A 25388-nucleotide genomic window follows, 5' to 3' on the forward strand; every position below is an offset into this window, starting at 1 on the left:
CATGCACTCCGCAAGTGTCGGCTGTGGACCGGTGGAAGGATGGAAGACGAGACCGGGACCGCATTACCGGGACAAAACAAAACCTTCACCCGCACCATGGACTAAACCAACGAGTGCCGGAGCAAGTTGGCCGGGTGAGAGAGTGTACACACTGAAATATAGATGTAATTTGCTGATCGCCATAATGTAAAGTAATATTTTAATAGTCTTTATACGGTAATCATCCTGACCCTGGTCGTTGTTAATTTCATAGTGGTGATATTTACAAGAGACAACTTTCCTCAAGAAGAACAAAACAAAACAACTATCAATTATGATCATATGAAGTCGTATTTTCCCATAACACACCTAATTGGCACAGGATTACTTTGAAGGCATAGAGTGTATAAAATGTGACTGTGATTTGGTTCTCTTTGTATTTCATTGCTTTTCTTGATTGACCTATAGGTTTTATTCATTCATTGACTGAATACACACATTTCTGAGATACTGTGTGTAATATAAATGAAACTGTGGCAAATACTGTTAGTGCCCTGCCAGGTTGCCAGTCTTTGAGTCACAGTTTAGGTCACTTGAAAGCAAAACCACACAGATGTATTAAAAAGCCGCCCACAATAATTTGCAGTGGGTAGAACCAGATAATATAATTACCTGTACGCTGAAAGTGCAGGCTTCTTTTCCAGTGTTTTCTGCATATCACTCACACACAAACACACATGCACACAGTCTACAGAGTGAGCTGGAGGTTTTTTCACGGAAATGGCTCTAATCCTACTTAATGCATTCACTAACAGGCACCTGGCACCCTGAAATATTTGGTTTGCAAACTGGCAGAGTTGTTTTTTTTCTCATACTGGAAGAATGAATTTGGAGCTTATATGGGATTTGAGATTGTGAGAAGAGAAGGTTTTTGGAGAGTGTACACATCTAGTATGCTCAGGGTAAATTTACTGTATATGCCGTTGCCCTGTTGTGATTAATTGAAAAAAAGCTGTGTTACACAATGACATGTACGTACTTGGATGGAAGACGAATCTGCCCCCTTTAAATGCCCAGTGCTTGTGTGCTTTGTGTGTTTTTAGTGCATGTGTAGGAGGGTGTGTTATTCTCACTTTCTGATCACATTAGTTCTCATGTGTCACAGTTCATGTAACAGTAAGACAAGATTTACCCACTGATTTTTTTTTTTTTTTAATGGTGCTGATGTAACTGCAGCGTCCCTGCGGTGTATTGACAAATTACTCACTAATGATATTACAGTTACCCTTGCTCATTTAGATTTTGCCAGTTTATAAAAATCTATTCAGTTAAATGGAGATGCTAATGACGCTGACGGCCACATTGCCACAAGGACTGAGTCGCTCATGTAACCCAGTATAAATTGTCATCAGCCAGGGTGTAGCTGGTTCAATTATTCCTGTAAATATTTAACTTTTACTTCTAGAAACCAAACTAAAAGACTTCACATTTGCCTGTAAATGGGCTACAAATTGAGAAATATGACTGCTCTGGTGTCCAGGGTGATGAGGGAAGTAATGTGCTCTGGCCCAACTGAACTTGGCTCAATCTTGTTCATATCTTTCACAACTTATTTCCCAAACACGCCCGAGTGGCAAGAATTGCAGAGGTAAACTGGTGTGATGCAAGTTAACAGCTAGGGCTGTGAGCTGGCCAGATGTTTTTTGTGGACACACTAGATTTAGTTATTTTGTGTCAACTTCATTAGTGCCATCTCTGTTATCACTCTTAGTGACAATTTTTTTACTTGTAAAATTGCTGTAATCAACTGTGAAGCATGTGACAGAAAGTCTAAACTAAGATTTGTTTTGCACCATAATTATGTACCAGCAGAATTGTATTGTGGTTTTTTTATTGTGTTTTATTGAATGAGGCAGTTCCCACAAATTTCTCATCTCTACATACATATATAGCACAGAATTGGGTGGTGGTTGTTTTTGTATCATTCATTTATGGAAGATATCAATCTCTTTGTGTGGATCACAAACTCAACATGACAGTCCCTGCTGTTCACGTTGGATTGAAATCAAAGTATTTGGTTTTTAAAGGCTGACAGATGCTCTGGTTTAAAATGCCAACAAACCACATCTGCATCTCCTTTAGCTTACCTGGTACTGGATTATTGTGGCCAGTAGCGCTATATATGAAAATGATTAAACATTATTTTTGCCAATAAAAAACAACACAAACATCTTAAAAAGGATCCTTTGGTTATTGAAGAGTTGTAACCAAAAATATGTTCCAATCTGAGCAGTTTACAGTTGAAATAAACTTGCTCTCTGTGAACAAACATATAATTATGCAGCTGCTTCTAAATTGGCTCAAACATATGCTCAGAATGTCTGAGCTGCACTTTCTTTTTATGGTTGATATGCACAGTTTGCCATTATACTTTTGATAATAATTTAAACCAGTATATCAAATATATAATCCAGACAAATGCTCACCTATGCTAACTGTGTCAGTCTTCTGTTTGGTGCTGAGTACAGTCAGTTTCAACATCTGTTTTACAACTATTAGCATCTGTTCCTGGAAATGTGGCTCATGAGAACTGTGACAATGAATGAAAACAGTAAAACTGAATATCATGAAATTAAAGATGCTAGACACTCCATAGCATGAGGGAGAGGAAAGAAAGGTTGAAGAGGGGGCAGGAGAAAGGTGGTTGGTGAAAGTTAACACAGGACGCTTGTAGTGAAGTAGAGGAGTGTAGTGGTTTTTTTTTTTTGTTGTTGTTTTTTTTCTTTTCTTAAGAGCTTTACAGATGGCATGTCGACAGGAAGGTTCCAGGGAAACCGGCCCCTAATGAATGTGAGGGAGAATCACCTGAGGGGACAAGAGACATCAAAGAAACCTTTCTCTTCTTTCCCTCCTGCATGCTCCTTTTATATATTGACTTGTTTCTGTGCTTGATTTTCTACTCACACCATATAGCCGATCTCCTCGCTTAAACATTCCACTCAAGTAGTCAGTGGACATAGTTAATGCACTCATCAGCCTCTTTTATCCACTAATTTTTAAAATTTATCTTAATTAATCTCTCCTCTCCTCCTGTTTTCCTCTCTCCTACAGAACGTTCTACATTTCTACAGTGAGATAGCTGTAGGGCAGGTTCAGACACAGCTGTCTGAGAAGAGACCCTGAGGGTCACTGTGGCGAACATGCACATAAATGCATTAACATTCTTGACCTGTAACAAATGCACAACCCACAAGGAGCTGAAAAGAGGAAGGGTAGGGATACATAGATATACAGTATGGTGTAGAGTTTGTTGTTTATCAGGTTTGTAATGATCATAGATGCCTCTTACACTTAAGAGTGTGTGGGATGCGTAGGCGTGGGAGGAGAGGGTTGAGGTTTAAGTGATTAATGCTTCAATACACTCTCTTATAAACGTGTGCACTTTTTGGTGATTATTTGAACCACAGGACAAAAGAAAATGCCGAGTTGGTGTTTTGTGTTATTTAAGGAGGTCTTTAATTGAGCTGACATTAATGTTATTGTTTAATGTGCTTTTCCTCCTATGACAAGCCGAAGTGTCCGCTGCGAAGAAGGTCGGTTGCACAATATGTAATATTCTGTGTTTTTTGGAAATACTGTTGACTAAAAATAAGGATATTTTAAGATGGATTCATGAGCATCAAATTTCTTGCTGTGATAGCGCACCACATCTAGCGCACCACTAGATGAATGTATTATACATGCTGAGGCCATACCATCCACTATATGAACAAAACATTGTTTATAGTATTTTACTTTCTTTGTGGTATGTGTAGTGGTGGGGATGTCCACCTACATTTTTCAGTGGATATGAGAATACTCCTTCTATTTGCCACACTGATTCATTTACTGTGGTAGAGAGCACCGACTGTTGTAGACAAATGTTTTGCAGTGAAGTAGCTTATCTAAACATGTTAAAAGATAAGTGAGCTTTTTGCTTCATGTTATGTGTAGTCTGAGCAACAAGTACTGACATTAGTATCTTGTAGGAGAAAACACAAGCAGTCCTTGCTGACTAAATTACTGTTTTTGTGCTTCCCATGTTGTATCCGTGCTGTTGTTGCCCGGTGTGTAGTTATAATTTTGGGGAAGGATAGCTATGTTGGGTTATTGCTTATGGTCTGAAGCAACACCATAACCCCCTTAACAGGCAACTTTAAATCAAGCATCAGCCTCCAGTGCACAGATTTTATCCCTTCATGTTTAGGTTTTCCTTTGTTAATGCCCTGACTTTGAAAATGCTAAAGATACTGAATGAATGGAGCACCTCATTTAATTGAAGGGCTATGCATTAATTAGTGAAGACTTAAACATCTGATGTTAACTATAATGAATTACACAATACAAGGAGGGTTCCTGAGTTTGTTAATAGATTTTCATGCCATGCAGAAAATGAAAAAAAGAAAAAAATGCTTCTAAAAATATAAAATTATTGTACATGCCTTTGAATACCATGTGGAACTTGCAGTTAAAGAGATGGAACGTCAAAAAACACTGATAAAATCTTTGAAAGCTTACATATACTGTCTTGTCTGTTTTCTCTTTCCTGTAATTTCAGTCACACTCCCTCTTTCACACTAAGACACATTCACACTCTCACAGCTAATGCATCTGCAAATTGCTTCTGCCTTTGAAAAGCCCATATCCTGTATGTTCTCAGTGCATAGATTATTTTTTAAGAGTGGGCTTGAATATATTAAATACAGCAGAGAGCAAAGAGAATCTGCTCTTTCGGTGTGACAGCAGAACAGAGATCCTACCTCTGTCATGATGAAACAGTCACTAGGTTGCTTCTCAAATGCCTCAGACCTTTAAAGATTGACCTGTGTCGTCTGTAATACAGAGGAGCACACACGGAGATAACCTGTCACCTGTATGTGATTTCTGTGCAATTAGTGCGACAACCAGAAATGAAACCAAAACCCAAAAGAAAATCATTCTTTTCAACAGCAAAGTCCTGCAGCTCCTACTGCTCACTTACCTCTATCTTTTCTCACACTTGTTTTTTCCTGTCTGACTCATTTTCACTAAGATAAGCACAGAATTTCTAACAGGTGTTAAAAGGGCAACATTAATATTTTGCTGCAAATGGAACAGATACAGCCATATTCATATTGCCACATAGATGCACACACAGACACACACAAATGCCCTGTGGGCAGGAAGCTGCAGCAGGAGGGGAGGATGTGATTTTGGAGGCTGTACCAGATGCTGCAGTACTCTGTTTTGGAAAAATCTCTGGCCACCAAATAATAAATCATTCTCTTTCCTCTTTCTCTTTTTCTTTTCTTTATGACAGCCTGCTTGTTTATTTCATCTGTTTTCTGACCCACTCTCACTCTCATCCCTGCGTCTCTGTTTCTATTTCCAGCAGAGAGAATGAAACATTTGATAAGGAAGAAAACACATTTATCATTTTTGTCATCTCAGGAAATGGAGGGAATGTATCGTCTGCCTTGTTTCACTGTTGTCAAATGTGTTAGTTCTGTTATGCAAAGAAGATCCTGCCTATACAGTACCATGAGATCTTTGATAGAGGCTGTGATAGAGTTACTAACAGAGTTAAGGTTGAAACAAACAGCAGGAAACTGTTATCAGGTGCACAAGTGTGCAAGCAAGCGTCCCCGGCACAGAAGGAAGTTGAAGTGTCACATAGTGTGAAAACTAAAACTCCCTTTAGGTTAACTGTGTGATTTATTCTTTTGAAATGTGATGATGCTGTCAAATAATTGTAATATATAAATGTGCATAAGGATGCTATGGTAATGTCTTGCAATCAAATAAAGTACAGTAATTTCCTGTCAGTTAAACTGTGTCAGCTTGGATGTACTGGAAATCTTGGCTTGGTTCAGGTTCTGGTTTTGGAAAGACATTGGGGGACGAGGTTTCTGAAGTGTGCATCCAAAATGGCAACTTTAGAAGTCCACAGTATGTCCATGCTACTGGCTGTACTTAAGCACAGCGATGCTTTCAGTGAAATGTTAACATAAGCATGGCATAAGCTTATCTTACTGTGAAGTTGACTGCATCAACATTATGATCATTGTTCTTTAAATAATTAATAATTACTGCAAAGATAAATAATATAAGCAGAAAAAATAGAAATGACTGTTCGGACAACCTAAAATCAAACATGATTTTTTAGCTGCCTGTGGAGAGTCATATAACCAGGGCTGAATCAACTCAATTATTCCCAGTGAGACTCGTGACTTTGGTGGTTTGGCTGAGAGGCTCTGCTCAAAAGTTTCCTTTCAGTAATGATTCTTTCTCTCATTACTTTACAGCAGGGATTGGCTACTTTGGCACAGAGGAGCTGTAGTCCAATCATGGTTGTGATCAGTTGTTTCTAAAAGAAGAAATTAAAAAAGGAAAAGAAAAAGTCAGTAGTTTAAAGGTATAGTTCATTATTTTGGGACAAGTACTTATTTGCTTTCTTGACAGAGATTTTAAGCATCCTATAATATACATTGTACAAATTTCTTATTTAACTCTTGCAAGAAAACAGACATACTTACATATTTCCCAAACTGTCAAGCCAACTTGTGACAGGTGTTTTTCGCTGTTTTCTGACTTGCTAATCAGTTAATTAATTGATAGTGAAGATTTGCATCACTATGCTGTATGCTTCCTTTTTCTCTCTGTAAGGTGACCTTGAGTGTTTGAAAGGCGCCATGAAATAAAATGTATTATTATTATTATTATTATTATGCTTATACTATACTATAGATGTCTTTCCATGAATACTATGTGACATCAAAGTAAAATGAGGAAGAAAATATAACTACATGATTTTTGTAGTGCATTTGTTCCCCAGAGAAAAGGCAAATTGACTTTCACGATGTGAGAACTAAGTGCATGGTCTCGCTGGTGAAAATGGTTTGTGGTTACTTTTAGTGGCATTAGTTCAAATGCATATGTGTCTTACAGGAAACCAGGAAAGTCAAAGTCTTGATGTGATCTAATTATTCAAAGGAGGTTCCCAGGCTGTGATCAAATGGAACTAATCTAATGACTGTGGCTACTACACCATTAATGTGATGCCATATTATCCTGATGATTTATGGCTCCATATGACACCATGAAGATCTTCCTGTAATGGAAAGGATGCTACTCCATCACACCAGTCATATTTTGCTCTCTAGCACTCACTCACTTTCCTTGAGCACCCTATCCTTAAAAATTTTCTGTGTCGGCAGTGGAGGTCCTGCTGGAGAGATGCCCTGCCTCTGCTGATTCAGCTGTCTGTTAGAGCACAGTCCAGTATTCACTCATGCCATATACTAATCCATTCATTAGGCCCAGCTTCAGGCAACTCTGTCAAAGAACCAACTGTGTACGGAGTCGAGAGACCAAACCTGACACACAGAGATACATTTATAGATATATACACAAACATAAAAAACACAAACCTAAAAAAAAATGAAAAATATGCTTCCACACATTCACATAATGAAATACACATCAGTGTCACAATAAAACTAAGATTGGAGAAAGATCTGAAAAAATACAGTGAAATCATAGGTATCAGTTTTTGAATGCATTATAGTTTGCCATTTTAGGAAGTAAGTGCATTTGTTTTCATGACTGGAATTAGATAAACCAATTGATAACACTCTCTCTCTACACTAAATATTACTGTAACTACAGCCAGGAGGTTTATTTAGCCTAACCCATACACCACAAACAGGGTAAGAGCTAGCACTTCTCTGCCCAAAGGTAATAAAATTCACCTAAAAGCACCTTTAAATCTGACTAATTAAATACATTTTATCTTGTTTGTTTTACCTGTTCGAAAGAAGAAATGTAAATAGAACAAACGTGTAGTTTATAGGAGGTTAAGAAAACCAAGAAAGTGTCTGGCACAAAACTTCTCATAAAAACCATAACTTGTTTTACAGTTTGGTTTTTGTACAGATTGCTTCCAGTCTTTATCTAATCTATGTGTGTGTGAATGTTTCCAATGTTTCAGTTTTTATATAATGCTTTAATCTATCCATTATCAATACCTGAGTATTCTTTGCAGTGTATCCGAATTTACATTGGGTGAGAAGTGAAATATACTGTACCTTGACAGTTTGCCATTTTATCACAAGTCTTAGAGAGATATGCTCACACTCATAGTTATGGGTTATTTATAATCATCAAATGAATCTGTTTGTCTTTGGACTAGGGACAGAAACTGGAGCACCCAGAAGTTTGCACCCTGGGCTTAAAATAACTTATTGCAAGAAACTTTATTTAGAAATGCTGCTGTTGTATATGTCATTCATGAAAAACAGTTCATAATAATTATAATTTTTTTAAGGCATGCTATCTTGAACAAGAAACAATGCATCTGAAGAGGCACTGTGGTTAAAATATATGTTTATAATACTATTGAGGTTAGTCTGGCTGTATGGATATGACCCGGGTACTTTACTCTTTATCCAATGAATGCACACTCACAACAAAACAGAAACACTCTATTAGTGCACTTTTAAGCAAACAGCCCAGCACACAGCCTCTTATTCACACACATCAGTGACAACATTGTTTTCCAGGAGCTGTAGTCCTGAAGGAATGCTTAGTTTGGCGTAGGCAGTCAAATCCTAGGCCACCCTAAACAAACCGCCTGATTTCTTACACCATGATACAATGATAGTAACAGTAATGAGTTTGAGTCGGTGGAGGTTAAAACGTTAAAAATTATTCTCTCTCTAATGACAAACCTCTCTGTCCTATTTTTTTTTTTTTTTGATAGGAATACAACATGAAGAAACCACCGCTGACAATCAAGGTGCTGTTTTCTCATGGAACGTAGCATTTCTTTCATCAGCCAGCTTCACGCGGGCTGATGTAGCTGAATATTCAATCATTCCAAGACACAACCAGTCAGACAGGAAGAGGACGTTACGGAGTGACTGAGAGTCGGAGCACACACAAACAGATGAGTCACATATGAGTGATTGATGATGTAACAGTAACTGTGAGACTTCCAGCACGCCATGAGACTAACAGAAAGGTGGGAAGTGTTTTTTTTACAAGCATTTAAATTTACTTTGCCAGTGACAAAATAAGTTACAGTCTCAGACATGGGAGTGGCATGACCTAATTCAGATTAAATGGCCTTACACTGATAAGCAGCCTTCCTCCTCAGTGGGTTATGGAACATAACCACAAATGGACTGTTATCATTGAGGCAAGAGTGCGTCAGGTTACATGATATTTTGTATGTGTGGGTGGATGGCCGTTTAACTCAAAGGACAGAGTTTTGATGCTACATGCAGCAATGTTGCGACGTGGACTACTAGCCTGGGTGTCTCGTGTAGGAGGGGTGCTGGTGCTCCTCTGCTGCTCTCTGTCACTTCTCTATGTGATGACCTGCAGCCCTCCACACTCTGATGATCTGCCACTGAGTCATGCATTACCCCGTGCTGGACCCAATCATCCCAGCCTAGGGGGCACAGGGCCAGGCCTTGGAGCAGCATCTGGTGGGACAAGGGGATCCAGAGCTGGGCCTGCTCAAAGCAGTGGACCACCAGGTGTCAAGTCGTACCAGGTGCTCCTCCAAGAACGTGAGGAGCAGCACCGCCTCCACATCTCCTCCTTAAAGAAGCAAATTGCTCAGCTGAAGGAAGCCTTGCAGGAGCGCAGCCAGCAACTAAAAGGAGTGCAGGAAAGCCTAAAGAGAGCTGCTCCATCAGAGGGACAAGAAGCTGGGACTAGGTCTCAGGGAGGTGGTCTTGGGGAGGCTCCCGGTGCCAAGAGTCAGCAGGCAGACCTCCAGGAGTTTCTGAGGAGCCAGCTGTCAAAGGCAGAAGTAACTGCAGGGATTAAGCTGCCTAGCGAGTATGCAGTGGTGCCATTTGAGAGTTTCACCCTGCAGAGGGTGTACCAGCTAGAAATGGGGCTAACACGTCACCCTGAGGAGAAGCCAGTGAGAAAGGACAAGAGGGAGGAGCTGGGAGAAGTTTTGGAGACAGCTCTGCACAGCCTCAATACACCTACATCTGAACAGGACAACAGGGGTGGAGCAGAAAAGACTCAAACTAGCAAAGTGTATGCCCCATCTGACTTCATAGAAGGTGAGAGCCCATAAAATCTTAACCATGCCTCCTAGAAATGATATTTTTATACACAATAATTAATTTTGACAGAAACATAACCTGGTTAACATGGATTATGTTTTATGTTAATTAATGTATCTGGCAAGCAACGAAATTTTGAATCTTGAGCATAATATATTGATTGTGATTGTGCTATGTACATCCATCATCCACCTGCCTATGACTATAATATGACAGTGATTAGGTTTATAGTTTGTTCTGTATAAAGATTTAATCACCGATTGATATCTTAGCTATTGAGAGCATGTTTGGGAAATAATGTTAGACTCAACATAGCTTTGAATTAAGTGTTACAATAGCCAATTCGTTCTCAGTCTCTGTCTTTAAGATAACATAATGTTTGTTATCACAAAGCACAAAATGATCTCTATATAGATGTAATTTCCCAGAGAGTACATCAGAACACCATACTTTCGTTTCATCTGTTACCTTCAGTTGCTATGATCTTTTTTGAGTACACAAATCCCTGGAAGGTCAGAAAGATGTGTGTTTTTGTACGGCCAGGATATCCTCATAGTTTGTTCTATTTAGCTCTGATCAGGAAACCTCTGGAAATGAACACAGCTGCTCCTCATTCACAACAAAGCATCTCTTCAAACATGGCATTTTGTTGTGTGTATAATATGTCCGTTGTGTGTGATCTGCTCTGTAAAGCTCATCATCTTCGTTCTGTGAGTGGGTGGAGGTTTTAAAGTGAGTAGTGGGGCCTCCGGCTTAGAGATAATGAGCCACAGGTCACTATATAGAACATCTAACATGTGCATGAGCTTGTGTGTGGTGTAACCTATATGTGTGTTTATGTGATGGTGACTTTAATACTGCAGATGTGCATACATCTGTGTGTATTCACCTGAACAGCCTCTACAAATCCTCAAAAGGACAGCAGGAGAGTGCAGCTTGCTTTTAATGAAACAGCGACTCCCTCCTGCTCATATTTTGCAGTTAATGAGCCTTAATGGATTTAGACATTGATTTTAAGCAAGCCTCGAACAAGCAGCCAGCCAACCAGACAAGAGAAAGGCAGTCTAGATGGCTAGACTGACAAAAGCATCTTTAGGGAGCTTTCAGGACTGAGGTAGCATGCTGGTGATCTGAAACTACACACACACAAACAACAGAAGTATGCAACATGAACTCGCCAATCACGTTCTGCCTTTAGGAAGAGACAGGGAGGTGTAGTTAGACCGAAAGAGACAGGAAGTGAAGGCATTTAGTCTAAATTGTTCAACATATTTTCTAAATGAAAGCTTAATATGTCCCTATGGGAAATGAGGCCTCCCATCACAGGAAGCTAGCAAATTATCAGGAAGGCCTGTCACAGCAGAGTCAGAGTTACCAGTTGACTGGAAGTCTTTGTCTGAAGATGTCTTTCTGTTCTCGTTTTTATTTCTTTCATTTTGAGCCAATTGTGTGTGGCCATATTTTAGTCTGTCATCAAAGACAATGAACCTTTTTCAGTTATGAATTTTCTTCCTCTTTTTCCCAGTTTCTTTCCTTTTGTCTGGTCTCACTTCTCACTTTCTGTATGCCAGTTCCCTTTTCTTTCTGTAACACCTGACATCAGTAGTACAGTAGTTGAAAAACAGCTTCTCTGATGTAATGCCTACAACAAGAAAATGGGTCTGGATGACCAGAAGTTTCTCTTTCCGTGTATGTAAGTTTGTATGTGTGTATGTACAGTCATGGCTCTTTGCCCAGCAGCAGCAGAGTGGATGCACGAGTTCTCCTATGGGCTCATACGCATCACTCTGTCAGAAAGAATTAATGAAAGATACACAATAAATTAATGATCAAGCTAATGGTAGAAATTATGTTCTCTTGAGAAACATTTATTTTTGTGCAATTTTTAAAATGAGATGTTGACTAACTGGCAAAACATGATCCTTGGCACAGAGAAGCACAAAAATCCCAAGGGAATTACACAAAAGCCTCACTGTGGAGAAAAGAAAAACAATATCACTGCAATGAGAAAGACACTGAACTTTAGGCACAGAAACTGAAATCTGATTTTAAAATGCACTTTATGCAACTTTTTAAAGTTAGCAAGCTAGCATGCTAAATTAAGATTGTAAACATGCTGAATATGAATATATGTGTGTAATAGCATGTATCTAAATACAGCCAGTGCAGCATGAACATTAATTTAGTTTTGTCTTTAGACCCAGACTCAGGTTAACTCTTTCCACGTGATTATAGTATTTATGCAAAGCTAATCAATCTTCTAGCTGTAGCTTCATATTTAATGGACATATATGAGATTGTTATTGATCTTCTCGTCTGACTTTTGGCAAAACTGTCAACTAGTGCATTTGCAAAATTGTTCTTTTAAAAATGCTGTTGTAGTTTATAAAACTGTTTTCCATTGATGGAACTACTGCTTAGCACAAAACCCAGACAATATCATTATATATTAAGTTTGTTTAACAATGACTTTATGCCTCTGTCCCACCCATCAGGTATCACTCGTACAGAAAAGGACAAAGGGACACTGTACGAGCTGACCTTCAGGGGGGAGTCGAGTAATGAATTCAGGCGCCTGGTCCTCTTTCGTCCCTTTGGACCACTGATGAAGGTGAAAAATGAGAGGTTGGACACAGCTACTGTCCTGATCAACATCATTGTCCCACTGTCCAGACGTATTGACAAGTTCAAACAGTTCATGCAGAACTTCAGGTGAGACTCTATGATTTAACTTCATCTAAAGTTCTTGAATTCTTTCTTCTGAGTCCATGCTGTTAATTGCAAAGTTACCACACCACAATAAATCATCCCAGATGGGTTCTCTTTGTCACACATAACCCAGTTGTAATTATGGTTTTACATTTTTATTGTGGATCTGGAAGACAGGGACAAGAAGTGGAGGGATTAGACGAAAGAAAATGAACATGGGCGATATTGTTTTTCTTTCTTGTTTGAGGGAACATCCATGCTTTTTGAAACTGCACATGTAATGTTTTAGTCAATTTATTTTGGTGCTGTTAGGCATTATAGAGAGATTTAAATCATTTAGACAGGAATATGAATAAAGATGGTCTCTGAGACTCTAGCTTAGTTTTAATCAGATACCACATGACCACAGGAAATATAATTTCATACATATCTTTGACATGTATAGCTAATAAGCTTCTCAAATTTATCACATTATTATCACAAAAAGATCCAAACTACATTGTGTATGTGATAAATCAACGAATAACTTTTGATTTAAATAAGTCTGATTTTCTTTTAATGGACCTCTGCAAGGTGAAATTAAGATGAAGAACAGTTTTTAACTCACTGACAGTCAGAACTTATCAGCTAACAGGAAAACATGCTTGTTTCGGCTCTGCACTCTGTCACAATCAGCTGAGAAAATATCCTCCTTATGCCTGTAATTTATTGTGCTGCTGCTGCTTATCACAGCTCTTTTTACATGGTAAATCCTGCTTAGTAGCAGTGTTGCAGCCCATTAATATGCCCCCCTGGGCAGAACAGCAGTAGCTGATATACAGCATGGGAAATGTACTTACTTGAAAGACTTGGCGAGTTGCTGAGCAAACACTTTACCCTCATCCATATTAAAGGGGTACTAGGAGTGTGTGTGTTTTTAGGGGGTGATAACAATGAGTAACTGCATCCAGGATTTATCAAATGATCTTTACACACTTTTAGACAGAAATATAACAGCATTTCTGATTCACTGTGATATGTTTCCCCAGTGCAGAATGTAGAGATAAAATGTGACCCAAATACGACATCCAAACAAATCGCAAACATTTGCAGACAGGCACTCTGGAGTTTGTAAAGAGTCTTATTCTTACCACATAATCTTATAATCAAGACAGTTTTTTTCATATGTGCTTCTGGGAAAAGGTCTGACCAGTGTGTGTGTCTCGTGGGAGAGGAGGTGAATCATCTTCAGCGTCTGTGTGATATATTTGACATGTCTCCATCAAAGTGTCAGCAGGCATCTCCCACCTGGTCCCTCTTTTACTTGCACACAATCTTTCCCTCCCTCTGCTTTACATAGTAACAGAATGAGGAGAGTCAGGATTGTATGTCATTTTTGATGAATTAATGAACCCTCTAATCTATAAGTGTCCCAAAATCCAAGTCTGACATTTCTTTAATATGTGCCTACAAGCCAAACCATAATCAGTTTACAATGTAACACAGAAAAGCAGCACAGCCTTGCACTGCAGAAGCTGAAACCATTTTCCGATCAATAATTTGATTGATTAATAAATCAATTATCTGGGTTGCTGTTAAAAAAATGTTGCAACACTAAGAATACACACAACACAAAGAATAAAACATCTCAGCCAAGCCTTCTTCCTATTAAAAACCCTCATTTGATCACAGTGCTCTTCCTGCCTGCAATATCCCCTGCTCAGTTGTAGAACACTTTCAGCCATAATGTCCCTTCCTCTGTGTGTTTGTGTGCTCGTATAGGGAAGTCTGTGTGCGTCAGGAGGGCCGGGTCCATCTGACAGTGGTGTATTTTGGGAAAGAGCAGATGACTGAAGTCCGCAGCACTCTGGAAAACACGTCCAGGTGGGTTGGAACACAGCCACACAGCCAAGATCAGGTCTTTGAATCAGAGGCCAAAGACACTGTGCATTTTATGTATGAAACAAATGCTGCTGCAGTCATGCAGCCACTCTCAGAGACAGCCACTGTAAAGATTGTTTAGTTATCTCCTCACATGCACCAGAATCTCCTCTTCTTCACATTTTGTAATATGCACCTCTCTAATGACACACGCAAGACATATACCCTTCCTGGCTCGCCTTTCTGCCACAGCCGTTCATCTGTTTGATGAATAATGAAGCTGTGTGCCACCCATGCTGACGAGCTGAGAGCTACCAGCCAACACAGATAAATTACGACAGGCCTGTGATCATCCCTGACATTACCCTTTTGCATAGACCCGAACACCCACTCCTCTGGCGACAATGGCTATGTGGCTGATCAGAAGTCAGATCCACTGTGGATTGGGCCGCCAATTCCCTGAGGTAGTTGCTATGGTGATGCTTGTCAATTCCCCAGCCCTGAAGGTTTTAATGTGGCCTTGAATCAGTCGGACTACCTCCAGTATCACACAGAGTCTCTTTGTCTCTTTGTATCTCCTCTTGCTGCTGTCACAGAGGACGAACTATGGATATAAAAAAGGCAGTGTTAAATACTCTTAAAGCGAAGTGTCACATGAATTGAAAAATCTCTGAATGTGCAAAGAAGAACATGGACACATCAGACTTTAATTATTGGTATTGATAGTGAAAATTTTCAGAGAGGTGTTCGAGAAGAGATACACACTGAATGGAAAATAGCTGGGTTGGAAGTAAGTGAGGGTACAGTCTGAAAGAAGGGTGCTGAATAAGTACACTGTCCTGTAATTGTTCTTGCTGAGAAGTGGCTCCGTCTTGAACTCTTTTAGGCTTTTTATATTCTTCTCACACTCTTAACAATTCATTCATTGGTTATGTAGCAGCTTATCTGGGTGTGAATCAGTTCCTGTAATCAACTTTGTACTCCTCTTTTCTTTTATCTGGCTTTCAGACTGTGGATTAAAATGAATGGCAGTCGTCAATGGTTCCATTATCTGAATCCCAAGGCTGACACGCAAATGCAATACACATACAATATGCACACAGATATGGTTACAAATTGCATGTTGGCTCTCAGTGGAAGGTGCGTGCATGAGTGCATGTGTAATTGGGCTGAAAGTGAGTATGACTATCTTAGTCATCTGTTGTTTTTCATCACTTACTGAATTGCTTGCTCTTTAATTTGCCAAGACTAATGTCAGAAGTCTGTCACAGGTTAATACATTAAACCTTTATTGCACAATAGTCGACAGCCAAATGGCTTAATGAGGATAAGTGAAAACTTACGCCTGTTAATAATGCAACATGAAAGGATCTCCAAAGTGAGTTGTATTCATCCTTTGGTGACCATGAATATTTCCAGTCAAATGTCATTATAATCCATCCAGTAATCAGTGGAAGATATCATTCAAAAATGGCTAACATGGCCAAACGTCAAGCAAAATCCAGTCCTATCATTTGTGAGGTTGTATTTAATTGATTTTGGCGCAGTTGTACTTGATGAATTGCTTCAAGAAAAAATCAGTTGTAACATAATTGTTCTTTATTGACTAATCTGTTACACTAACTGATCAGTTGTCTCATCACTTGTGTGCAGGGCACACATGCAATCAACTTTATGCTTGTATTATTTACTCTTAGCAAATAAAAAAACGCTTGAATTCAACTTTAATCTTTAAAAGCAAGCCCTAAAAAAGTGTTGACGATCGACAAAAACTCCTCACTCCAAAGCTCTAAAACTCACTCAAAGGTATGGTTCAAGTACACACATGCACACACACTCATCGGCACTCACAAACAAGTCAATATCTGTTCCCAGCAGTGATGGTATCATTAGTGGCTGATCTGATTCTACACTGCCCGTCTTACAAATTAAATGGACCTCTACAAACTAGTTCTGCTCCCAAATACCCTCTAGCTCTTTGTCATTTCGAAGTCACACTTCCTCCTTTTTAGTAGAATGGTATCCTTTCTCACGTTCCTGAAAAAAAGTATATCCTATCAATAGCCAATATAAACTACTTGAGGCAAATATAAACTACTTGAAGTGAATTTCCTGTGAGTTTCTAAGCTCTAATTTGTCTTGGATGTGCACCAAGCTTTCTAACCACCATCAACTCATCTTCCAGGAGGGTTAAAATGTGTTTTTTTTTTTTTTATTGCAGCTGAGTTTATATATCAACAGCTAAACCAGTTTTGCAAAAGTCAAATCAAGCAGAATATCATAGATAGAAATAAATCCTCCAGCAAATCTACAGCCTAAATCCTTAAGCATTCTAGCAATCCTTAAGCATTTAAAATAGATAGGATTGGCCGGTGAACTTTCAAGTATATAGTTTGCGCATCTATACTTCGACTCTCAGGCTCAAGCCATTGGGGGCATGTAAGCTTCTGAACCTTACATGCTCAAGAATAATGATTGAGAAAAACATGAAATAAAGAGGAGGAGATACAGAGACGAGGGAGTGAGAAGATGGGAGATTTTGTGTGAAGCAGGGAGAATGAGTGATCTATTTTAAAGAGATACCAGTCAATACGTATTAATAATTACTGTGTTTGAGTGGCAGAGGAGAGATGATAGCTGAGGGGAGAAAGGAAGTTTGGAGGAGAGTTTAAAGATTAGAGAGCAAAGCTAACGTGGAAAAAAGATGCAGGAAGAAGAGCATCAGCAAGGATCTTGGAAACAAAGATAAAAGAGAAGTTTGGAAAGACAATGAAACAAAGGATGAGATCACTTTCTCTCATCTTGCACCAGCTTGCGACAGCCTCTTTCTTCATGTTAGTGTAGTATTTTATTCACAGTTCACAGATGGGTCAACAACTCTCTGAAGAGCCTCTGACAGCGATGAGGAAACAAGAGGATAATTCTGAGCAGAAAGTAAGGTTATGGGTGGATGAAATGACAAATCCTACACCAGTTAGGAAGCTTTTTTCATTTGCACAAGAGCCCAGAAAAGATACACCAGGGTCCCTGCTCTGTAAACACCAAACAGGATGGAGGAATGTTGATGCTGATGAACTGGAAATGTCCAGCTTCTTTGGTTAAAATGCGTATTTAAAACACAACAAACCTGAGAGTCTACAGTTTTGCTAGTTTCTGTTTGAGGTCGTGCTTAGACGCACTGGTGCTTTGATCTAACAGCATGCTAACATACTCATAATAACCAGGATAACATGCTGATGTTGAGTGGTCGCACTGCGTGCCATGTTTGTCTAGTTTAGAACTGTAGAGGAGATGTTAAGATATTTCACTGGGTTAGTGCATCTTTGACCGGCTGGTGGAGGTAAAGCAAAGGTCAGAGGATCACATGTTGTAGTTCGGATTTAACATCTGAGAAATGTGGACAAACAAAATTTGATGCTAACCTCTCCAGTAGTTGCTTGAGATACTTATGTCTGAACCAAATAGGTTTACAGACCAACATCCAGAAAGAGCAAGCATGCCTCTCTGCTATCTGAGAAATTTCATGGGACTAAAAAGAAGCCTGGACATTCCCACAACTGAGGTTTTTCTCATTCAGTAAACACCATTCCTGCAGTGTGTGCTCAAGTTATAATCAGGCCCAAGCAAATACATAAAAATGGTTACAAACAGACAGAAAAAGACACACAGAGAAAATCTGGTCTTCTTTCCCTGTCCTGAGCAGAACTAACAGGATCAGGCCTGCTGCTCAGGCACAACATGACAGCCTTTTACAGGCTCCTCAGTCTGACACACTTTCAACAATTTAGTTGCTACTAGGTACCAGCCATCACGCCTACAGTAAACAAATTGACTATTTTAGGCCATTATACAGGAGCTGATGCCTGTGGGGAAGGAAAATAACGCGATATAAAAAGTAATTTAGAAAACAACGATATTGCAGGATTTAAGTGATCCCTTCCATTCAGCAGTGGTGTTTTTCTGTCTGTGAGAATTATCGAAACAGCTAATGCACTCAGGCAACGCACAGACACCATGCACTCACCAGAATGAATAATAGATCAGCTTTAGTCCTCTTGAAACAATCACACACACAATAGTAATGAAGAGAATAACACCACTATAAACAATTTATGACCTATTTATACCTACATGTTGCTTTAAACATAAATACGCACATCTGAATTTGTAAATTATTGCAGTAGACATGTATCTCTACACTTAATATAAACTTAATGCCAGGCGACAGTTAGCTTAGCATGACGAAACAAGTCCGGGGTCACAAAATACTTGGATATCTGTCTTAAAGGAATATCTTGACATTTTAAACTAATCTTATTAGCTTTCCTTATGAACGTGCTTTTGAAAGACTTCTACCACCCTCATTTCTGCAGGTAAATATGATGCTACAGCCCACAGCTCCTCAGCTTAACTTATCTTGGTATAAAGACGAGACAGGGTGATGCTGGTAGGTGCATGTTTTACCCATGCATGTGCATGTTTTAGTCTTTGTGCTAACCTAAATGGCTGCAGCTTCATATTTAGCATAGAGGTACAAGAGTGGTGTCAGTTTTCTCATCAAACTCTTGGAAAGAAAACAAAGCATATCAGCCAAAATGTTAAAGTATTCTTTTTAACAGTGTGGGACATATTTGTTTAGACAAAGGCACCATAAAATGTCAATGTTATCACAGCTCTTGGCCTGAGTTTAGTGGTATGTTTGCTTTTTCAGCCTCTTCACACTCCTCTTGAAAATGTGCAATTTTCTCTCTTCATCTCTGACAAACAAGTTTCCTGCCCCATTAAATTTGAGAGTGAATCAACATGTGAATGTAGCTGGAGTTGCATTAACATTGTCTGACACAAACAGAGCTATTGTGCTCTGTCTCTGCCATCTGTGGACAGTTTAATGCCAGCGGGTGGGTCCGCCTCTCCTGGGACTCTGTAGACTGTGAAACAGATTGACTGTGTTTGGATTCATAAACTGCAGACAGACGTGCAGACTCAACTCTGTGAGCTGACATGTACAAAAACACACACCCAGGTATATATCGTGATGATTTACTTGTTTATAAAAATGTTTGAGGTGCAAAGACTTTTTGCTGGCCGACTGCAGTTTGGACAGATAAACAAGAAGCTTTTAAGTGGCATGTTTATGTTTCTCTGTAATTTAGGACCATTCAGGATCAGTTTTATTACGCCTTACTTAAGGCAGAGGATGAAAATATGGCAGTGAGACAAAAGCTTTTTGCTAGTACACATGAATAAATATACTAATACACACGATTGTCAAACACAACACACAGCAGTGGCATGGAAATGTGGAGAGCATGATTCAAGCTGCCTCAGGCAAAAACAAATTGACCATGTTTCCTCTGACCCTCCTGGTTTCCTCTACAGATCTGTGCATGTCTGCTTCTATCTACCTGCTCTCTCTCTCTGCTGTTTCCCATGTGTTATGTCACTCAGGAATGAAGAAGGAGGTTTGATCCTGCTTTGGACAGAGACATGTGAACCAATTTTTCCTCATATCTTCTATCTGAAGTCAGTGCAAGTCTGTGTTTATGTGTCTGACTGTATATGTGTGCATGCATGAGTAAAGCATTAGTCACAAGCAGTGCGAATTGTTGGGCTTAGGAAAAAGCCCACAGCTGTGTACATCTGAATCCAGCTGTTTCTCCCCCACCACATCCCTGAAAAACCTCAGACCAGTGATGGAGGAAGCTTAGTTATCCCACGCAGTTAATTCTTGGTTCCAGTTAAAAGGTTGTTCGTATCATCACCAGAACCAGAGAGACAACAGCAGGAGTTCATGAAAATGCTGGAGGAGTGAAATGAAATTAGTCTACAGAGGTCTGTGCTGATGTGAACTTTTGTGAGGTCATTTTGTGGAAAATACTAAAAGGAGCAAACAGATGATTACTAGGACCACATTAAACCATAAGCCTCGGGAAGAATTATCCCATGGGCCCTTACTGACTGTCAGTTGCCCCCTGTCTTGCACATGGAAGCTTCATGATAGTTTTGCTTAGAATCCAAGAAACTACTTATTCTGTCATACTATCCCACCCCATGTGTGTCATGTTGTTGTTTTGTGGTCACATTTCTACTAAAGTGCCGCACAGCGGATATGAGCTCCAGGAGCATTTGCCATGGTCCCAATAACAGTTTGGCTGCAGATTGGACATGTTGATTTTTGATGGCTGAGGTTACAACCTGAGCTTGGAGCCGTCTGTCCAGCACCTGATCTGTAAGAATATTGGTTGAATATTTTTGTTTGAATCTTTCAGAACCATTTCAACCAACAGGTCCAATCATAATCAGTGTCTTACTATTTCTGTGCGTTTCTGTTCATTATTAAATGTTTTTCAGTTATTTTATGTCAGTAAACCGCTCTGAAAACAGTACACAGGAATTCAGTTAAGATATAAATATTTTCACCTAAAACAGGTTTCCAAAGCAAATCAGCAACACAACGCAGCTTTATTTAGGGCAAAGAATAAACATTTATATATGTGTTTATTCTCTCTGCAGGGAAGTGAATTTTAAGAACTACACTCTGCTGCAGCTGGACGAGGAGTTTTCTCGGGGACGAGGTCTAGATATTGGGGCTCGAGCCTGGAAAGGAGGCAATGTGCTGCTTTTCTTCTGCGACGTGGACATCTACTTCACCGCTGACTTCCTCAACACCTGTCGACTCAACACACAGCCAGGTGAGATCCACAAACATACTATGGCAAGCTTCTTCAGCGTATAAAATTGATATTAAGACAATAATTATATATAATCAATCAAACCTTCAATCTTTATTGAAAAATAGTTTTATCTTATTACAAACATTTAAAGATATCTGCCTTAAGGTTTTGAATGCATTGTGGAAATCTGTGATCTGTCTAAAAAAATGACAGACTTACACAATGCAATTGCTGATATCCTGAGTAATAATTCCAAATGGTCAGATTATAATTATTTCTCAAATTGGTAATTGTCTCAAATGTAGTTGGAAATGGTCAAACTAAGCTATTAAATGTTAGCATTGCCTTCCATACACACATTCCCATTAAATTACAGCTTGTTCTCTCCCTCTTAGGTAAAAAAGTGTTCTACCCGGTGTTATTCAGCCAGTATAATCCCACTCTGATCTATGGCAGCCCTGAACACATCCCACCTGTGGAGCAACAGCTGGTAACACACACCAATCAAATTCATCTTTTCTCTTTCTATTTTCGAACAGTGTGAAAGCCACTTGTGGAAAATATAATACTCAGTTCTTTGCTGCATTGCTGTGAGGTTAAGAAACATTACTCCTCTCCAGCTGCTAGGTGAACAAATCCACAGAAGAACTTGTGCTGAACTACCCCGGTGTGTGCCGAGCTGATGCATTTTTGCTCATCTGTTTTCCCTGAAGGTAATCAAGAAAGACACAGGGTTCTGGAGGGATTTTGGTTTTGGCATGACCTGTCAATACAGATCCGACTTCATCAACATAGGTAAATATTACAGAATAAAACAACATGTACTGCAGTCATACCCATCACACCATTTTAGCAATCCAAAAATTTATGAACAGATCCTCTTGGGGTTGATTATCATTGCAGAGGTGTTACATAATGCAGAGTAAAGGGCTTCCTGGATAGCTACAAAAATATGTGCTCTGCTATGTTAATGGTGCTGTAGCTGAATGGATATGGAAAACATCTGAACACAAATGGTTCAATATTACATTACCTTTCTTAACTTAAATGGGATTTTATTATATTACTCTGCATGAAACTGCTCTGAGCAGCAGCAGTAGCAGCGCACATTTGCATATTTCATAGTCTCGTGTCCTCTCCATGTCTATATTGCACTCTAGAATATTGGCTCGAAAGACAGATTTGCATTTATTTCCTTTTCCTCCAAAGTGAAATCAATTAGACGCTAGGGTGAAATTCAAAATGTTTTATTGTTTAGGGCCCAAACACAAACACATTCAGGCAAATGCTCTCACTTAACTGTGCCAACACGTAAGACAAGGCTAGAGAAGGTTGTTTTAGAGGAATAGTTTTCAGGAAATATACTTATTCACATTCCAGCTGAGGATTGTATGTGAGCACATGTATCGCTATATGCGCATATATATCCATGTCTTTGTCCTTGTTACTTTGATTTCATTTTGTTTTGAAATGAAATTATAAACCAGGCAGTGTAGAGACAAAACTGATTATGACCACATGCTGTAAACTCTAATCAGGATTCATAATCAGTATCATTTTAAGAGGTAATGAAAAAAAGATCTGAAAACAGTGATTGTTTGGTTTAACCCTCTACTTATAACACAATTCACTGGTGACATAATAAAATTTTTGCGTTACACTTTTGTTCTGTGCTCTCATCACCAGGAGGTTTTGACATCGACATCAAAGGCTGGGGTGGTGAAGACGTCCACCTGTACAGAAAGTACCTCCACAGCAACCTTCTGGTGGTTCGAGCGCCGTCACGTGGCTTGTTCCACCTGTGGCACGAGAAGCACTGTGCTGACGAGCTGCCTCCAGACCAGTACCGCATGTGCATGCAGTCTAAGGCCATGAACGAGGCCTCGCACGGTCAGCTGGGGATGCTCTTCTTCAGGCACGAGATTGAAGCTCACCTCCGCAAACAGAAACAGCTAAACTCAAATCCTAAGAAGACATGAAAGCTCAAAGTTGGATGGATTATAACTGTCGCAGAGACTTTCATTTGTTAAAACTGAGCGGATGATGTCAGCTTATCTGAACTGCATCAGATTTTAAAGGATTAGTTTACCATTTTTTGGAAATAGACTTATTTGCCTTCATGAGGAGAGTTAAATGAAAAATCTGTGTGCTAAACATGGAGCTTAGCTTAGCTTAAAGACACTGATTCACATTTTATCTTGTTTAGCATGTCCAAAAAACATGTGAAAATGACCACGAGTGGCTTTGCAGGCGGTTTTATAGGCTGTTGGCTCAGCTTGGCTGAAATAGTAAAGAAACAGAAAGAAAACAAGTTTGCTTAAAGACTGGAAGTCCTGAATTATATATGGGAGTCCAGGCAATTATGGATTCATTTCCTGGTAATTTTCTCCACTAAGCTTCTAGTAACTAAAGCTGTCAAATCTATGTAGTGGACTGAAAAGTACAGTATTTCCCTCAGGTGTAGAGGACAGGAAGTATAAAGTGGTATGAAGAAAAAATGCTCATGTTAAGTAGAAATACCTGGGATTTGTACTTAAATGCAGTACTAAAAGTACATTTCACCTCTGCCAACCTTCATGCTTTACATTCTAACTACAGATATGAGAGTGCTATAAATCTTGTCCTTTACCTCTCAACAAGAAAGTGAAGAAGTATAAATGTAAAAATGTCAGAATAATGAAAAATGTGAAGAATGTTTACTTTTCAAGTATTCAGAAAGGACAACATAAAGATCGAGCTGCTTGAATCATTCATCTACTGGACTGTGGTGGACTGTAGTTTTCTCTGATACATCCATCATTAATTTACAGTCCGTTTGTGTGTTCCTGCAGCAAGACCTGTCAGAAAAAGCAACCAACCGAATTTTGAGACGTACTATCTTTCTGAACCGTGTGCCTTCTGTGCATTAAACCTAAACACTGTCTCTTCAGGACGGCCAGATGAATTTAAATCAACCCACAGGTTCTTATTTGCAGAGAAACAGAGCCATCTAGTGGAGCTAAAGCGAACAGCAGGTTGGTGAATAAACCATGAAGGACTTGAGGAAAGCCTGGATTTTTTTTTTTTTTTTTTTTTTTTATAAATTATTGAACAAGAATCTTCATTCCGTTATTTATGTTAGTTATAATTTTGTAATGACAACATTTATTTTTTATTATTTCCATTTTTCCAGTGCAGTTGTTGCCTGGTCAGTATTATGTGAGGACCATTCACCTCTTAAATGAAGTGAGAATGAGCCAAAGAAAAACACAGCATGAACTGAATTTACTACATGTCCTCAAAAGCCTTCAAAGTATGACTCATTTGTATTTAAATGTTTTTGTCACATAACTAATTTGTGGATAGCTAAAGGAAATGTATTGGCAATTAGACGCTTGACTGTCCAGACACTGACGATGACTTAACCAGTCAGAATGAGACTATTGAGTTGAATATTTTTGTTTCTTTTAATAAAATGTGACTCTTGTGCTATAAATATACATTTAGGTCCAGAGTGCAATAATGAAGATAAAATGTGACAGTCCAAATATCACTGAGCAGTCACAGAAACTGAAGACGTTATGATTTATCAGTTTATGAAACCTTCTTCATCAGCTGCTTCGGTGCTTAGTGAGGGTTTGTTTTGATATAGTTTGCCATGGAGATACTGATGTTGAATTCCTGCTCCAGCTCTTCCTCAGTCTTAGAGGCAATCAAAACAATGTGCATCTTTAGTGGAGGACAAAACGTGTGAAAAGAGGCACTTTTTGAATCTTGTTCTTATTGTTTGCCATTGAAACAATCCTTGTAATAATACATCATTGAATAAAACCCATTTGCGCACTGTGTAGATTTTATTAAGATCTGATTGCTTCTGACATGTAGCCTACTGCAATCAAGCCTTTTTGATTATGTTACAGATAAAAGAAAAAATAATAATTATTGTTTCTTGGCTAGTCTGTTATAAAATGTAAAGGTCTTCTTCAAATGTTAATGGACTTTTTATTTTAAGATTTTTTTTTTTTTTTAAACTACAGTTGTTCAAAGGTTTGGGCACCCTGCTAGGTTAGCACTAGGTAAC

General features: G+C 39.0%; 1 protein-coding gene across 1 annotated transcript; it reads left to right on the forward strand.

Moving 5' to 3' along the window:
* On the forward strand, positions 1 to 25155 carry csgalnact1a (chondroitin sulfate N-acetylgalactosaminyltransferase 1a). The gene is made up of 8 exons (XM_026297537.1): positions 1 to 134; positions 8759 to 10082; positions 12581 to 12797; positions 14556 to 14657; positions 21168 to 21346; positions 21724 to 21818; positions 22042 to 22123; positions 23015 to 25155. The coding sequence occupies exons 2-8, from the start codon at positions 9272 to 9274 to the stop codon at positions 23305 to 23307; spliced, it is 1779 nt and encodes a 592-aa protein (XP_026153322.1). The 5' UTR covers positions 1 to 134; positions 8759 to 9271; the 3' UTR covers positions 23308 to 25155.
* The last annotated feature ends 233 nt before the right edge of the window (positions 25156 to 25388 follow it).

This window comes from Mastacembelus armatus, chromosome 12 (genome assembly GCF_900324485.2).
Source record: "Mastacembelus armatus chromosome 12, fMasArm1.2, whole genome shotgun sequence".
In the NCBI taxonomy this organism is placed as follows: domain Eukaryota; kingdom Metazoa; phylum Chordata; class Actinopteri; order Synbranchiformes; family Mastacembelidae; genus Mastacembelus; species Mastacembelus armatus.